Source organism: Fundulus heteroclitus, chromosome 17 (genome assembly GCF_011125445.2).
Source record: "Fundulus heteroclitus isolate FHET01 chromosome 17, MU-UCD_Fhet_4.1, whole genome shotgun sequence".
NCBI lineage: Eukaryota > Metazoa > Chordata > Actinopteri > Cyprinodontiformes > Fundulidae > Fundulus > Fundulus heteroclitus.
Genome location: NC_046377.1, coordinates 12,340,772 through 12,358,290, shown reverse-complemented (window position 1 = coordinate 12,358,290; position 17,519 = coordinate 12,340,772). Strand labels below are relative to the sequence as shown.

The following is a 17,519-nucleotide window of genomic DNA, read 5'->3' as shown; positions in this document are numbered from 1 at the left end:
TCACCTTCCCGAACCTCTGCAGGAGCCCGTGACTTCATTTCTTTCGCTTGATCTGAACACTTCCCGTTTTGGCAACCCCAACTGAAAGGCCATTCCCAGGCGGTCTGCTCGTTAATGTTTAAAGCCGGACTGGATGTGTCTAGGGGGTTGAAGAGACAGATTTGGACATGGTTTGTTTGAACCCAAAGCAGCGTTTTAATTCAGATAAAAGAAGCACTGTCTATCGTTGCGTTTTTTTTTTGTTGTTTTTTTTTTTTTTGTTGGAATAGCTTGAAAGAATCTACTCTTAAATATTTATACTTGTGTACTGACAGATCTAGGGACTGACAGATCTTATCTATCTATATATATATATATACTGTAATTTATTTATCCTGACCATTGTTCACTTCTTTTATCCAGACATATGCACAAAGCAGCCTCTGCATAACAGAAGTGCCCCGCCGGGCTTGCTTTGCGTCTTTATTTCGCCAACGTGAGCGATTCAGAGCCTTGTGGCGTCCCCGTGTGCAGTCGAGCAGCGTCGCCGTTAGCATGACCGATGAGGTGTTGTGTCGCAGTATAACGATATGAGCAGGTGGACACCTGCAACCCACAAGATATGCAAAAACAATGCAATAACTATGACTGTGTTCGAGGTGAAGTAAACATGTGTGAAAGTCTACGAAAAATATCAAGAAAATCTGCATCGAGCTGTATCATTTTTCATGAATTCATTGGTTGCCACATCAGAAAAAAAAAAAGCCTAACATACTTGAAATCGGGTTTATTTGACTTTCTCCTAGTAGGGTTTTGGTTGAGACAGTGATCTGAAACCAGCGCTTTTCCTGATGCTGAGTAATAAAACTGTTTCTCACAGTTGAGTAACAATATTAAAAAAAAATTCTTTGTTTTTGAATAGGCAACAAAAAAAGCAGCTGGCTTCATGTTCCTGCCTCAGCACTTTTTGGATGCGTCCATTCATTGTGCTTTTTTACTTTTTAGGTGCTTTTCTGAATGGGTTAAGCTCTGTGGTTCAGCTTTGTCGGCCCTGAGGGAAGTTGATCAGCTTCATCCTCATTAGGTATCCTGGTCACTTTTACAAACAGTAGTGTTTTCTACCTATGGCACACACGATGGTAACTAACATCAGCACTGGAATTTAAAGCAGCAGAGGGATATCTGGAGGATGATTTTGCATATCTTGTGTCTTCTGGGATCGTTTTATGCTTTATGATTCTCAAACCTGAGGTAGATACATGAGTACTCAGAAGACATTATCTCCCAAGCCCAAACAGGCGCTTCTAAAATATGTTTTATTTTGCCTGTCGCTTTGTCTTCAGTACTTTCCTCTGCAGACCAATAGAAGATGAACCGGTTGAAATTCGATTAAAAAGGACCAAATAACTCGTGTTCTCATAAAACAGTATTTTTCATTATCCCTTCAGTAATTATGTCAGTGGCTAATATGACAGTTTGCAGGATAATTCCAAGTATTATTCATCAAAATTATCAATATTTCTGTTTGTTTGTGACAAACAGATGTTGGTCAATCACTGCTCAGTCCATGCTTGAATGAAAATGACTCCCTCTGCAGGTCAAAGTGAAACAACATCCTCAAATGAAAGCAAAAGGCTCGACTTTCTTTATTTCGCCCTGTATCAGAATGAGGACAATCTATTTGGTAGCTGATGACAATGGGAAAGACATTTGGAGAACGTATTTAAGGGTACGATGTTGCAACTTCATTACATTTGAATTGTTTTTTTGGGTGGTTTAAGTTCCAACATGGTGAACTATATATGAAAATAACTTTTCACGTGCATGGGGTTCTCTCTTTAGAGGTATAAAGTATTGGTCCTATAAAGCTGATTATGTCTTTTGTCTCACCACTAGCTAATGATTGTATATTTTATATACTATATATATATATAGATAGCAAAAATTTAAAGAAATATAAATATTTAATCACTAGAATGTTATATAAGGAGCAGGAAGGGAGGGCTAAATGAGAATGTATTTGGATTTGGATGTCTTATTTAGGCCTAATGATAGATCAAAGTCCCACTTTGTTGACTGTATTTTTAACCAAAAGTAAAACCTGAAATAATGTAGTTTTCTGGACATAGTTTATTGTTGCACATGATAAGGTCGCAAAGACATCTTTGGTAAATTTCAGCAAATCATTTAAAATATTGCATATTGGAAGCTTTTCATGGGAATTGATGTTGATAAATAAGAAATTCTGGCTAAAAACAAAAACAAAAAATTACTTTGCCACAGTAGACACACATAAGATATATGCTGTTTTTTATTATTATTTGATTTAACTTTTTGTTTATATGGTTTGTCTCATTGAAATCCAAGATCTCGTTTACAAGAAAGACTGTTTTTTTATAAAGTCATAAAGGCAGTTAAGTAATCGAATAAAATGCCCTAAAAACCAAGAGCAAGTTTCATAAGAAGACCATAAGCAGCAATATAATTAACACTTACCTTCACTTTAAGTAGTCCCAGGACTCAAATGTGTGGCTTTAATATTCTGGTTCTCTGGGCTCAAACATGTGGCCTCAACGGTCCAGGGTTCTAGAAATCCTCTCTGCACGTGACAAAAGAATGTGTAAGGGGCCTTGGCCTCAATACCCCGGCAGTAGACGTTATGCTATGTGACTGAGGATTAGCCTATATATATATATATATATATATATATATATATATATATATATATATATATATATATATATATATATCATACTTGCATGAAATAGCTGTTTCAGACAAGGTTTTACTAAAATGTATATTTTCTCAAGCTAATCTTAAGAACATCTTAAGAAAGTTTTGAGCCTAGTCTTAAAATTTCAGATTCATTCCCATCAATTCTCGTTAAGTCCAATTAATTCCCATGGAGAGTTTCCAATGTTTACAATTTCTGAAATGTTGGCACAACTTTGAGTATAACTGATATAATTAATGTAATCTGAGGATGTTAACGATCATTTGGATCCTTCTTCTGCAATCCGGATTGTTCAGTCCACACTAGTACAGATGAACGTTGGGTTGCGAAAGGCTACAGGTGTCTGATCACCATCTATGTTTCAACTTGCATTAAAAAAAGAAGAAGAGGCCCTTTGTTTAAATGTTGACCATCACAGCATATTTGCAAGACAAATCACAAATTTCAGCCTAGCTCAAGCAAATGATCAATCTGAAATCCAACATGCTTTTGCTTGCATTTGTCTTCAACGCGTCAACCTACCAGCAGCCTGTCAGCACAGGTCAGGGTCTGCTCATAAACTCCAACTGTAGCACCGAGGGACGTGTCTCTCTGGAAGTAGTCCTACATCAGCAAAACACGCATTATCCTAGCAACAAACCAAAAAAATAAATAAAAAATAAAAAAATAAACCTCTAAAAAGGACTAGCGTTCCATATATTGTGAATCATCATAGTTGTAGCTTCTATGCTTATCTTCCAAGGTGAATTTGGGGGACTTGAACTACATCTGTATAGATTTTTATCTGCATTTTTTGGAGGCTAGAAAGCAGCTAGTTGATTTTAGCTTCACAGCTACAGCTACTTTTTATACTACAGGTTCCAGACGTAGAGTCAGAATAAATGGCCATTTATTTTATGGGCGTTAAAAGAATTTTTTTCATGTTTATCGACGACTGTGTTGCTTTTATCCTAGATTACGAAGTTGACAAAGTTGATCTGAATCTAGACATACTTTTGTGACAGATGGATGAAATGAGAGTTTTAATGATGGTGAAGGAAGGCTGCTGTGTATTATCAAATAAAACAACAACAACAATACATACAATCCTAAAGCATCACATGTTTGCGAGCTTGAGGCTGAGAGAGGATTCTCTTCACATTTCCTTATCTGGATCTACCATCGTTGCAACAGAAGCGCTTTCTATTTTTCTTGTAAATCAAACGTTTTGTTGTCCGTGGTATATCATGACAAAATATTTTAAGATTGCTATATTGGATAGAGATTTTATTATCTTTTCTAAGTAAAGTTAGCATAGCCTGTTGATGAAGAAATCTAATTAAAACACTGATTCTTCTTTTTTTTTTCAGAAGCCACAATAGAACCTATCTGTGTTGGTTGTTGTACAGATATTATTTTGATGACGCAGACAGAAAGATAACAGAAAGTAAAAGATGGGATATATTAATATATATATATATATATATAAATATAAATGGTTTGAATGAAACTGATGTATTTTCGATAATAAATTAAAGAAATATATCATAATTATATAATGTTTAATGGCAGTTTGGTGCAGGATGTTGCCTTCTGTTTCATGACTTTGATGTTTGAATAAAAAACACATAACACCAGGCTTTCGGATCCCACGTTGTGAGAGTTTTGGAATCGTGCAGACGTTGGCTTTTTTATTTTATTTTTTCTTCTGACCAAGAGAACAGCTGTTTTCCTGGCTTTATCACCAACAAGAGGCTTCCATTAAATTGACAGATAAATACTGATAAGTTTACTTCCTGCAAAGATTGCAAGTGTTGCAAGTTGCTGCTCGTGCAAAAGAGTGCAGGATTCTGCAGAAACCTTATCGGGATGATGTATAGGAGGTACACTTAATTTACAACCTGTAAAATTTGTTTTAGTAAATTGTGTTTTGTTTTTTTCTTTGTCAGTGTGCTAATTCTTTACTGAGCATATTAGAGGTTGGTGGAGGCGAGGTGCCCGCACCTTTTTTTTTTTTTTTCCTCTGAAAGCAACAGAAGAGATTTGCTTGTACTGTAGGATCACAACAGCATGCAGAATAACTATGTATAAATCACTCATTGTGTAGCAGCACATACATCAGCACCTTTATGTCAATACTTAGGATGACTGTTTTAATAGGTCCTTGAAAGCCTTGCGCTTCTCCCTTTGTTTTGTTAAGGGGTTTTCTTTACGGTTATGCAAACATTATAATAAACCCCAAAATCTTGGAGATCCCACAAGTCTGGCACTAAGATTGCTTTTTTTTTTTCTCTCTTCTTTTAAGGGAGGTGGGGTGATAGAAATTCCCCCACTCAACCCTCTTAAGTTGATATCATGGAATAAAACAGTGTCTGTGCAATGCAAATCAGTGAATTGAGGTATTAGAAGTTCTCAACCTCCCCGTTAGAATTGAATGTTTCTTCTTGCATTTGTCTCTCCCTGCTGATTTTACCCGCAAAATAATAATAATAAAAAAAATGCTTTAAAAGTATTAGCTTGCTGGAAAAGGTTTAGGGTGAGGAAGTGGAATGACAGAACAATATTTTACCGCCTATAATCCTAGCCCCCACAGTCAAAGTAAGACTGAAATCTGTGTTTGTCACTTAGGTCTCTGCAGAAGCACAACGAGTTTAGAAACATTTCTGTCTTGTCTGTCTCGCGATGAAATGCAGCTTTGTCAGTGTTTTCGTCGGGTCATCTTCAGCAGCACGAGAGCCATTGCTCCTTGTAAGGTGAAAGGTCCAGGAAAGCTCTTTTTCATTCTCTCGTGAGCCGAGGTGTGTGGGTCTGCTCTCCTGTCAGCAGTGTCTTCTGGTCCTCTCTGTGTCTTCAGTCACTACTCATGCAAAGTGTTAAAGGGCCATTACAGACGGGACTGAGCAGTTTGCTTTTTATTCACCTGGAAGACGTTTCTCCTCAAATCGTTTTTTTTCTTTTGGAGGGAGGTGATCCCACCGAGACCAACTCGTTGTAATGTTAGTAATGGCGCTACTGTTACATGTGATATTAACTAACAGCACTGTTTATGGTCTAAATAATGAATTAAGAGTATGTTGTTGTGCTTGGTAGCTTCGGATGCAGGTGGCCATTTTTGTAGTCCTCGAACATAAGCCACTCCCCCCTCGACAGCAGGTGGGATTTCACTGGTACCGATTTTGCAAAGCGACACTGGCCCAACATAATTTAGTTTCCTCTAGTTGTCATTTGGTCTCTTAGCGATGACTGCATGGTGTCTTAGTTTACACACCCTTATTTTCTTCTTCTCTTTCTTTTTTTCTAACAAAAAAAAGTTCTTTTTTTATTCTGTCCATTTAATTTAGATATTAGAAAGGGAAAGAATACAAATTAAATAAATCAGAATATTAATTCAATCACTTTTTCTACTCCTATTTTACATAAAAAGTGAAGTGAAAAAAATAAACCAAAAAAAAGTTGATTTGTAAATAAGTCATGTACAGTTTGTATCTGTAACTTGTCAGTCTGTCATTGGTGACAGAGTCTGTCTTGCTTATAACGCACGCTACCAGTAAATAAAAAAAGGAAAAAGTATATTTAGACTGTATGGTCCCTTGAAAGCAAGTTTTAAATTAATATCTGATGTATATTCCTGTAACATTGCATTTTTATCTGAGGAATGATGTTATTAAAAATTGCAAATAAATTGCATTTCCTACAGCTGCGTTTCGCTCTTCTTGCCACGTGTCACACAACCTCAACTGCTTCCAGGCCACCCCGCGACGGTCGGGACCCACTGGGGTCGCGAGACACAACGTGGGGATCAGGAGATGATCCACTGTGTAGAAAAATACCCTGAAGATTTCTGACTTTGCAAAGTTTGAGCATATCCTAGTTTTAATCTAGCAAATCTATGCCTTTTATTGTGGACAATTATATATTTCTTTATAGTGAATTTACAACTTTTTGACATCAGAGAACATCCAAGTTTTTTCTCACAAATATTTGTAATTGATCTCTAAATTCCTGATTTAGTTCAGTTGGGATTGCAAATACGTTTTCTATTTTCCGAGTGCCAGAATTCAGAAGTAGGCATATATTTTACATAGATATTTATTTTCTCAGTATTTGGTGGAATTTCTCTTTAAAAACTGTATGTCTTAGGTCAAATATTTTGTGTCTTCTTGTGGAAGCTCCCTGGGTCCATTGCTCCTGGCAGAACTGGTGTAACAGGGTCAGGTTTGTGGACTACCTTGGTACCACATCTTTTCAGCTCTGTAAGCAGTGCCTCCCACAGTTGGGCCCATAGACATAATATAAGAGTAGACACGGCGGGTTCTGCCTATGCTGCGATGCGTCAGAGCGTCCGCCATCTTTAATTTGGCAAATCTGCAGTTACTCAGTCACTTAAACAGTATGAGAGGGACTTTAATCTCTGAATATACTTTGTATTCATAGTATTTTTGTTTTTGTAATATTACAAGTGTATCTTCGTATCCCTTTAGCTTCATTCTCCTGAATTTATTCCTCTAAAGAATATTTAAAATAATCTAACCTGGCCCTATTACTCCAGGAGTGAAATAATTCTGCAAACTGTGACTATTCTGGAAATGTTCCCCCTTAATTCTCATAATATGACGGTTTTCTCATAACATTATCACTTTTGTGTTTGTTTGTTTTTTTACTTTATTGACCTAGTACTTTTTTTTCTCATATTAATTTTACCTCTTTAATACTCCCCCAAAAAGTCTGTTCCATTTCCATGCAGCACAGGAATGAGGCATCTTCTCTGATTCACGTTCACAATAACAGAACTCAACTTTTTTTCTGCCACATACAATATGGCGGTGACGTTGACGGGCGAACCTGACGCGTTTACGTATATATGTCTGTGGTTGGGCCTACATCACAACCAATAAACAAGCTCCAAAAAACACCTTTTCAAGTTGAGCATTTGATAAGAAAAATAAATAAATACACACACTCATAACAATACTGCATAAAAAAGGCACCAAAAAAACAATTTTACTCACCAAAGATGCTCAGTTCAACCCGAAACCATTTTTTTTTTTATCCTGTTCAGTTGAACCTTCAATAATCTGTCCAAATAGTCCCAAACGTCTCGTTGTTTTCTTGTCCTAATTTAGCCTTTGGTGCAGGTTTAATTAAACAGCCAACAGTTTAAGAGTATTTCTGGTACCACGCAGCCACCTCGGTCCAAATGCTTCTTCCAGCATATACCAATAACTGGACATACAGCTATTGGCCCAGCTCCTTCTCTCTCGCGTGCTGCTCATTCGGTCTTGCGTGTCTCGCGTACGCAATAACGCAATACTACGCGCGCGGGTTTTAGGTTGGCACGCGAGTCTCTGAGCCTAATTACGTTTTTTGACAGCCGCTAGCGGCTGTGCAAATGGTTAACAAATACAGGGCTTTAAAAATAATATTGCACCAAAGTTTGTTTTAACAACACATATTTTTTATGGTTTCATTTTCTAAATAAAAGAAAGGGGGAAAAAAGGAAGGTAACCGTTATTAGGCAACGCAGGCTTCTGCCCTGGGGGTAGTTAAGGAAACGTAAGGCGTGCAAATCAAAACGTGATTGGCTGATACGATCATCAATCAGAATTAGTTTAAAGCTGAAGGCATTCAGACTGTAGACTGTGCTCAGTGATCACAGACAAAAAAATTCTGATTGGTATATTTTGTCCCTAAAAAAAAACACTGTAAAGCACAGGTATTTAGCAAAAATGCCCAATCAAGCTTTGATTTATTTTAAACAAGCGATCTCATCATAATGTATTATATATGGTTTCTGGCACCACTAAGGCCCTTCTCTCAATAACCTGACAATAGCTTTTTCAAAAACATTCTTTGTCCCTGATTGCATTGGTAAACTGTGATATGGCTTTTTAGGTTATGGCTTCTTCCTCTCCGAGTGACCATTCAGCACATGTTGGTATAGACCTTATTCACTGTGAATGACACTTTCTTCCCAGCTTCAGCCAGCATCTTCACAAGGTCTTATGCACATTTAACACCAAAAGTTTTGTGCTGGTGAAGATTCTCAGTCATCCAGATCATGGTCATGATCATGGATAGGAAGCGAAACGTCTTCAAACTTCGGAAAAAAAAGTCCAGTTGTTTTGTTTTTTTACTTTTTTGGAATGACCAAAACTTTTACCTCTCTGATCTGTCTTCTTTTCGAATGATATGATGGCTGAAAATTCCCATGCTGTTTATACGTATGAATAAGGTCCACAATTCTCATACTGATCTTTTGTCTTATCCATAATTTAGAACATGTCAGAAAAAGGAAAATACAAAGCTCACAAGGCCATGACATAATCTGAGCTATCCCAGACAGTTTAAAGGTATAGTAATCTTGGACTATACACATTTTTAAATTTGAAGTGATAAAAATATAAAACCATCATTCTGGATTCTATCAAAATAATTCTAGTAATCTTAACACAAATAAAAAAAAATGGTCTCCTTTTATACTAGTAACATCTTGTTACATTAAACATCTAGTTTTCATGTAACAAGTTGCCTCCAAGTCTAATACATTTATAAACTCATCTAAGGACTTTTGAATAAACTATGATTATGTCCAACTTTATAAATCTGAAAAAAAGGCAGCCTACTGCTTTTCCAGGTTTAAATTATTTAATTTTTTATTTACGTTCAGTGTCAACATAAGCTCATAATCCAGTTGTGATGTAGCATAATTTGACAACTGCAGTTTTATATCTAAAAAAAAACTTTCCAGACAACAAAGAGAAGATGTTTGTGCCAGATCTCTTTGATTCCACCCTCTCTGTTATAAGACCGAGACCTGCAGCAGAATCAGAGTCAAGATGGACAGCCATCTGTCTCAGCTGATCCTGCGGCATTCATATTAGTCAGAGATTTGCTTAAATGACAAAACATTTTAAAACAGGATCTTAAACTTAAAAAAATAAAAGTGAGAAAATTCAGTCTGGAGGCATTAAATTAGACCCAAAAACTATTAAATATATTTTAATACATTTCACACTGGGATGCACAGCAGATAAACCAAAGTTAGCATGATTACAAACACGGGGATTTACTCACCGTCGCATGGAAAATCTGTCAAAGGATCTCGCAAACCATAGCTTAAAGTTTTTTTTGTGTGCGTGTGTGTGAGACCCAAGTCAAACCACTAACAGTCAGGTTTATGAGTCGTCATGTGTCTTTTCATGTTCCCCTGCTGAGAGAACGCCTGGTCGCAGTGCGGACACTTGAAAGGTTTCACCCCGTTGTGGCTGAGGGAGTGCCTCTTGAGGCAGTTCAGGGTGAGGAAACGTTTGGGGCACTCGGCGCACAGGTACGGACGCTCGCCGGTGTGGGAGCGCGTGTGGACGACCAGGTGACCCTTGCTGGAGAAGCCCTTCCCGCAGTGGATGCACGTGTACGGCATCTCGCCCGTGTGAGAGCGGTTGTGCAGCCGCAGCTCCCCGGAGGACAGGAACGCCTTCCCGCAGGTGGTGCACAGGAAGTTCCTTTCCCCTCGGTGCATCTGCATGTGCCTTATGAAGCCGTTTTTGCTGAAGTGTCGTTCGCAGATGACGCAGAAGTTGGTGGGGCCGTCGTGCACGCGCTCGTGCTGCTTCAGGGAGTAGCTGCACAGGAAGCCCTTGTTGCACTCCTTGCACGTGAACACCCGGCCTTTTTTGTGAAGCCTCTGGTGGTGGTAGTAGCCAGACTGGCTCGTGAATCCCTTCTCGCAGTCAATGCAGCAATAGCGGAAGGAGTGGAGCTTCACGTGCGTCTTCAGCTGATTGGGATGTTCGAACGTCTTCTCGCACGTCGAGCATTTCGTTTCCTCCTCCGTGAAGTTTTTGTTCACCGGTCGCGTGCTCAGGAACCTTTTATCCTCCCCGGTGGGCTCTTTCCGCTTCCGTCGACTTTTGTTTTTCAACCCTTCCTTCTTCTGATCGAGTTCCTCCTTCTTGTCGATACCGTCTTTCAGTTTGCCTCTCTGATGATTCTTCACGCCGTCCTCTAGTTTCTTGTTTTTACTCTTGATCTCTTGGCTCTTCAGCTGATTTTTGTTGACCTTTTTCACAGCTTTGGTGTTCCCAATAGGAGCTGTCCAGTGCAGCTCCTGCGGGATGTTCTTTCGAACCGCCCTCGGTATATGCTGCGCGCCTGGACTCTTGGTACAGATGAATAAACGGGAGAGAGAACCTGAAAACAGCAGAGAGCACAGAGCAGTTCAGAAAGGCACACGGGTGGCGGATTTAAGAGTATTCCTGGACGGCAGCTGACCTGATTTATTTTTTGGCAACCAGTCTTCTGATTTGTCTTCCAAGCTCTGATTTGAGTCTTCCTCCAAATCCTCAGGAGAGTCTTCGTCGCTGTCGAATTTATCGTCGTCGTCTTTATCGTCCTCGCTGAACTGGTCGGTTTGAGTGGAGAGGGCCAGCGTGGATAAAATGACATCCTCTTCAGTGCTGGAAGAAGCTGTGAAAGACACGTTTCTTACAAGCCGGAGTCGCTTTAGATGAAGAGAAGAGGACGGATCCTTGATCTCACCAGAACTGAGAGTCCCCAGCTCTCTGTGATGCAGCAGCAGAGTCTTCAGAGGGAAAGGCTCGGACAGATGAAGTCCGAGGTCCTCTGAGGCCGATGATTCATTGAGCCAATTTGCTGTCTGAGAGACCACAGACATGCAGACCCCATATGAATGTTAGGGCTACACAATGTCAGGAAATCATGTCCCACCATTTTCTAAGAGCTTTAGTACCGCAGCCACAATAAATCTACATCCAGTTTGTACACCAAAAGCAGCGAAAGCCAGATATCTAAAATTGGCATCTAAAATTGTGCGTGCTTGGCACTTGGAAATATAATTTCCTACCAAATATAGCAATTTGGTATGCGGCAGCTCTAATGAAAACAGTTTCAAAACGGACATTTATCATATTTTGACAACAAATGCGTCAAAGTTGCAGCTGTTCAGTCTGCATTAGACATGGACAGCTTTTGAGTATCAAGGAACCACACGGCTTTAAAATGTTCCGGTTTCAAAGCTACAAAAACTTTCTGTCAAACTGTTCTTACACTTCAAAATTTTTAAATTCAGATGCAAGAGATTAAAATAAGGCACTAGCCTCCCCAATCTGTTGCTAAGCACACAAGCCAGTTAGCTGGGGGAAAAAATAAATATTAATATTAGTCTGTTTGGAAACATTCTAGTAACAAAAATTGTGGTGTTGACACCACAATCCATCTAATCCCAGAGCTACAGTTTGTGAGCTCCAAGCAGCAGACTACAGGCTGGCTATTGGATCCGACCATCTGTCTTTTCAAACCAGCAAATAACTTCTTAGACTCCAAGTGTAGTTCTTAAAAAAATAAATAAATAAATAAATAAACCTGAGCGGCAGAACGGTCAATATTCAATAACTATCCAAAAGACACTGTATTATTATAGACAGCATTGTGCCAATTGTAGTAAACAACATGACGTGGAGTAACTGTTGCTTTTTGACTAAAACCAGCAGGATGATATTTAACGTTTTTGTTTTAAATTTGGTGGTATTCCTGTGAGATGATGAATTTTGTACTTTCATTCAAGGCGTTTATACAGACACACCCATGTAGGGCCGTGCTGCGCCTGTGTCCGTGGAACCTTGTGGAGTACCTGCTGCAGGTCCGGTACGGGCATCAGCTGCTCCAGTCTTGTCAGGAGCAAAGACACAAGCTGTTGGAGCCGCTGGTTGAAGGCTGAACCGTAGTGTTCTGGAAAAACATCCTACAAACACAACCGGAGGACCAGATTTAACTTTGTTTTACTTTCTTCTAATGTTAGAAATAAATACTTACTACTACCACTTATCAGAGGGTATGTTTTCAGACAACTTTGCAAAAGCTAAAAGTTTGAAACATTTGGAATAAATTTGGAATTTGCTCCAATGTGATCGTTTATTTTTGACATCTTATTTCTGTTTTTAAAAAGTAATTACTTGAGTCACACAAACATATTAGATAATAAAAAAAACTCACTTGGAAGAAGAGTTCCTTTTCCAAGGGAAAATTCAAAATGTTCTGCACCAGGCTTGCAAAGTTGCTGTATGAGGTCTTCAGAATATCACAGCTTTCCTGTCAAGCGGAGGACATAAAAATTCTCAAATCTTCAATGAGTTTTTGCTTTAGTCCCCCCCCCACGCTTTTTTTCCTATTTACTTCTGTGATTAAACAGTATGAGCACAGTCCAGTGAAGCTCACCATTTGTTCACTGGTGCTCAGTTCCAGACAGCAGGTGTGAATTTTATCCAGGTGGCCTTGGATAGTCTTGAGGTTGGCGACGGCGTTGCCCCGACACAGCTCCAGAACAAACTGCAGGTACAAAGGTCAGAGTGGCGGTATCAGGACTGAGAAAAGCTAGAAACATCTGGAAGACTGCCACAGATTTCTACATTTATGATTAAAATAAAGTGTATCCTCTTTCAAATTAAGGGTTTTGTGCATCAAGAAATAAAAATGATCTTGTCCACACTTTCCTCTAAATGTACAAAAACATAAAAGAAAACAGTTAAATCGTTTCAGTCCAAAAACAGCACAAGTTGGACAGAGGCAACCTTTTCATTAAAAACATTGTGTTTGAGATGGAAATGATGAATGGTTTTGTTGTTTAGCAGCTCGATCGACTGCTTGTTATCTGGGGTCTGTTTGCTATGATCCTACAGCAGAAACAGTTTAACGCTCAGTATTTAATGCAAGCTATATCGTTATCGCAACATTTACCTATGGTATTGCACATCACAACTTTTCCTATTATCATGCAGCCCTGTGCAGTATGCAATGCGCAGAGGAAACAAAAAAAGGCCTCAGTCATCATGTTAATGTTAACAATATTACGATCAACAAAACACTAAACTAGTATTCCTTGTTGGGAAGGGTTACCGGACGATTACTTTTCTATCTGGAAAAAATTGCTTAAATGAACCCTCTCAGAATCCCCTTCCACAATCAAACCCACAAATGCGAACCACACTTTATGCATAACTTTGTCCTTTACCACCCACAGAGTCTATCCGGCTAATTTTAATACATCAGATTAAATACGAGACAGATTGTCGAGCAACATGATAAGGTTTTGACACCAACCCTTCGGGTTTTGCAGAATAACGTATTTCTCAGATTCTTCAGAAACCGACAGACTAAATGTAAAGAATATGGACTCAAAGGACGATGTGAAACGGGTTGTTTTTTCACTTTTGGACGGATGAGACCAAAGTGTCATTTTTTTTTTTGTTGCCAAAATGAAAAGTACAATATTAATCAGCTGCATGCATCACCTCTAACAAGCCTATTCTTTGCAGGGGCCTGTGCCTGCTTCAAATGATCAATCAGCAAGTACATCACAGGGCAATACAGAGACAAAAGGTCTCTCTCTCTCTCTCTCACACACACACACACACACACACACACACACGTAGGGAGTTTAGAAAGACGAATTGACTTGACATGCATGTCTTTGGTAACCTGACAACAGCCAGCTGCATGTCGCTCCGCCTAGCTCCACTCACATACATCTGGGACACCGCGATAGGAATTGCCTTTACTGAAGGCTGGGCCTTATCAAAACTCCTTGCATATGATTGGATAAGCCACTTGTCTGTCATGTTTATCGACGTGCTATTTCAACCACTCACACCGAAGCTAACCCGTGACGCTGATGAGACCGACGCAGGAAAAAAAAAAACTTTTTTTATTTTATTGACAGTGAGCTGACAGGAAGAGGGGGGAAGACAGGCGGCAAAGCGCCGCGGGTCGGAGTCGATCCCGGGCCGACCGCGTTGAGGACTAATAGGCCTCCTTATATGGTTCGCGCTAACCGCTCCGGGGAGCGTCCGCGTTGCGCGTCCGCGTCCGCGCCCCGGAAAACAAAACTTGCCAAATCTGGTCGGGAGAAGGGCGAAAACATGGTTTCCACCAACAAAAGCCTTCAGAGGCGTTCTCTGATGTTCTTTTAATGAAACAATATCAGATAGATTGGACAACACAGAAGAAATAGCAGCATCAATGCTAACGCTTGCTTCCTCGATGCGAGCCGCCATTGTTGTTGGAATCTCACGGTAACTTCTCCACTACGTCACATCCAGGAAACACCCGCCCTGCGTCCTGATTGGCCAGACCATAAATTTGGTTGGGGAAATCACTTTCAATGAGCGGTGTCCCAGATGTATGTGAGTGGAGCAAGGCGGAGCGAGACATACAACTGGCTGTTGTCAGGTTATGTCTTTGGACTGTGAGAGAACACTAGAGTACCCAAAGAAAACCCCTGCAGCCAAACCCCCTGTCCAGGGCTGGAATCCAGAACTTTCCAGCTGCAAGGCAAAAAGTGGGCTCATCATATTAGCACAAACTTCTGACAGAATCTGCCATAATACTTGGTTAAGAACAGGGCTGGACAATTAATCGCATTTGCAATATAATCGCAATTTTACAAAAGGCAATTTACAATTCCTGCAATTTATGGCAATGCAATAATTACTGGATGGGGCACGTCCTTTACGTGTTGTTTATATCTTTAAAGTGGGTTTGCCTCCACATGACAGGGAAGAGACTTGAAGCTGTGAGATAATCTAATTTTATAACTTGTTTTAGAGTTTATATAAACATACAGTTTTTACCAGAAACTTTCAGGAATCTCAGCATAGCATTAAGTGCCGGTCAAACTGTTTAACACATAGACTTGTTTGTTGGTTGCACTTTATGCACAACAAGGATTGCTGTCCAACTCTAAAAGCTATTCCCATGAATAATAATATTCTGATTAATAAAAAAAAAGTTAAATGTCTTGTTTTAAATAGTCCTTGTTTACAAACCTCTCTATCTAATGGTCATTTTGGTTGCTTCTGGTTAATGCTGAGAAAAGCCAACATTATATTGCAATTTTTTATTTATTTTTTTAAAACATAAAAGAAAACAGCTAAATAGTTTCAGTCCAAAAACAGCACAAGTTGGACAAGGGCAACCTTTTCATTAAAAACATTGTGTTTGAGATGGAAATAATTAATGTTTTTGTTGTTTAGCAGCTCGATCGACTGCTCATTATCTGGGGTCTGTTTGCTATGATCCTACAGCAGAAACAGTTTAACGCTCAGTATTTAATGCAAGCTATATCATTATCGCAACATTTACCTACGGTATTGCACATCACAACTTTTCCTATTATCATGCAGCCCTGTGCAGTATGCAATGCGCAGAGGAAACAAAAAAAGGCCTCAGTCATCATGTTAATGATGTCTTGTTTTAAATAGTCCTTGTTTACAAACCTCTCTGTCTAATGGTCATTTTTGTTGCTTCTGGTTAATGCTGAGAAAAGCCAACATTATATTGCAATTTTTTTTATTTATTTTTTTTACAAAAATTGCACAGCCCTATTAAAAAAAACAAAGTGGCTACTTTTTTATTGCATTAAGGAGAAGGCAAGGACCTACGAATTCACCGAGATCTGGGTTTAAAGTATGTGCCTCACCCTTGCCCTGAGGCCCAGGACCAGCTGGCCCTTCTGACTGGCACTGAGAAGCTCCGGGACGATCTCTGTCACCAGGTCGATGAAGTCCACCAGCTTCTCGTACTGCACGGCGCTGTCCTGCTGCACCGCCTTCCACACGAAGGCTGACATGAGCCTCACGGGAGGGACCAGCAGCTGCAGGGAGGCTGGAGGAAGCGGGGAGCCTAGGGGGGCGACACCGCGGACAAGACCCATGAGACGTAAAGTCCATTTTGGAAGACTAAAAGAAACTACATTCACATTTCAAAGCGGAAACTAGCTTTGCAACCCTTAGGAGATCCTTAGAAATACGCTGAGTAACGACACCAGCAGGCAAGTGGGCAACATTATCAGACAAACCTTTGCCGCTCCGCACCATATTTCAGTACTGAAAACGTCTCGGCAATAAAGTAAAGCACAATTAGTCTCTACGAGCCCCTGAACTGCTTTATTCTGCTCCCTGTGATGTTTTATAGCGTTTTTTTTGCAGCTCAGTGAAAAAGATGCATCGCCTCCCACCGAAAATAACTTCAGACAATAACTTCCGGATGAAAATGTTCTTCTTCTTCTCGGGGCGATGCGCAAACAACATCACGGCGCAATACCGCCACCTACCGGTGAGCACAGTGGATCACAAAAACAAAACACCAAAAAATAACAAGATACATTGAACTCTTTGATTTTTTTGTGAAATGTGGTACTCTTTAATTCATTCACGACCCCTAATTAACAAAATTGTTTCAGTATTTTCTTTTAATTTCTTCTCAACCCCTCACTGAAAAGAGGGGGGTTCACTCAAAACTCCTGTCCAGTTGGCTGACTTTGGTCATAGTCCTCAGCAGACTCAGAGGAAACCAGCCTGGCCTTGAAAAACAAAACTGCTCCTGAAACACTCAAAAGTGAGTGCAGTCAATGCGAGCCGGTGGAACTGGGCCTCTAGATGCTCAAAGGAGGGCTTCTGCAGGTCGTTCCTCTCGCAGCTGCATGCTGTTAGACTTTATAAACAGACTCAACATGCTAATGGTTGCTTGGGTTCTGATCTCATCATGAATCGTTCACACTGTCTTTGAGATCAAGGCACACTTGCACACGCCTTGGCAACTTCAAAATGCTGCAGTAATATCGTGCATATTGCATATTATGTCATGTCGTTCTGCAAATAGGCTGATGTTTTTTTTCCCCACTTCTTTTCCACTGTTCAACGTGAATATTTCATTTTTTTTTAATCTGAGTATGCCAATGGTATTTATTTTTATTTTGGCCTTTGTGATAAGCTCATTCTCTGTCGCTTTAGAACAAACTTTAAATTAGATAACC

The 17,519-nt window shown here is 39.7% G+C and overlaps 1 protein-coding gene across 1 annotated transcript; it reads right to left on the bottom strand.

The window, feature by feature from the left end:
• Positions 1-9,675: 9,675 nt before the first annotated feature.
• Positions 9,676-16,757, bottom strand: LOC105916304 (zinc finger protein 578). Its single transcript, XM_012850732.3, has 8 exons — positions 16,563-16,757; positions 16,185-16,387; positions 12,926-13,036; positions 12,704-12,799; positions 12,342-12,452; positions 11,231-11,348; positions 10,964-11,158; positions 9,676-10,882 (listed from the first exon to the last, which is right to left on the bottom strand). The coding sequence occupies exons 1-8, from the start codon at positions 16,579-16,581 to the stop codon at positions 9,855-9,857; spliced, it is 1,881 nt and encodes a 626-aa protein (XP_012706186.2). The 5' UTR covers positions 16,582-16,757; the 3' UTR covers positions 9,676-9,854.
• Positions 16,758-17,519: the final 762 nt, after the last annotated feature.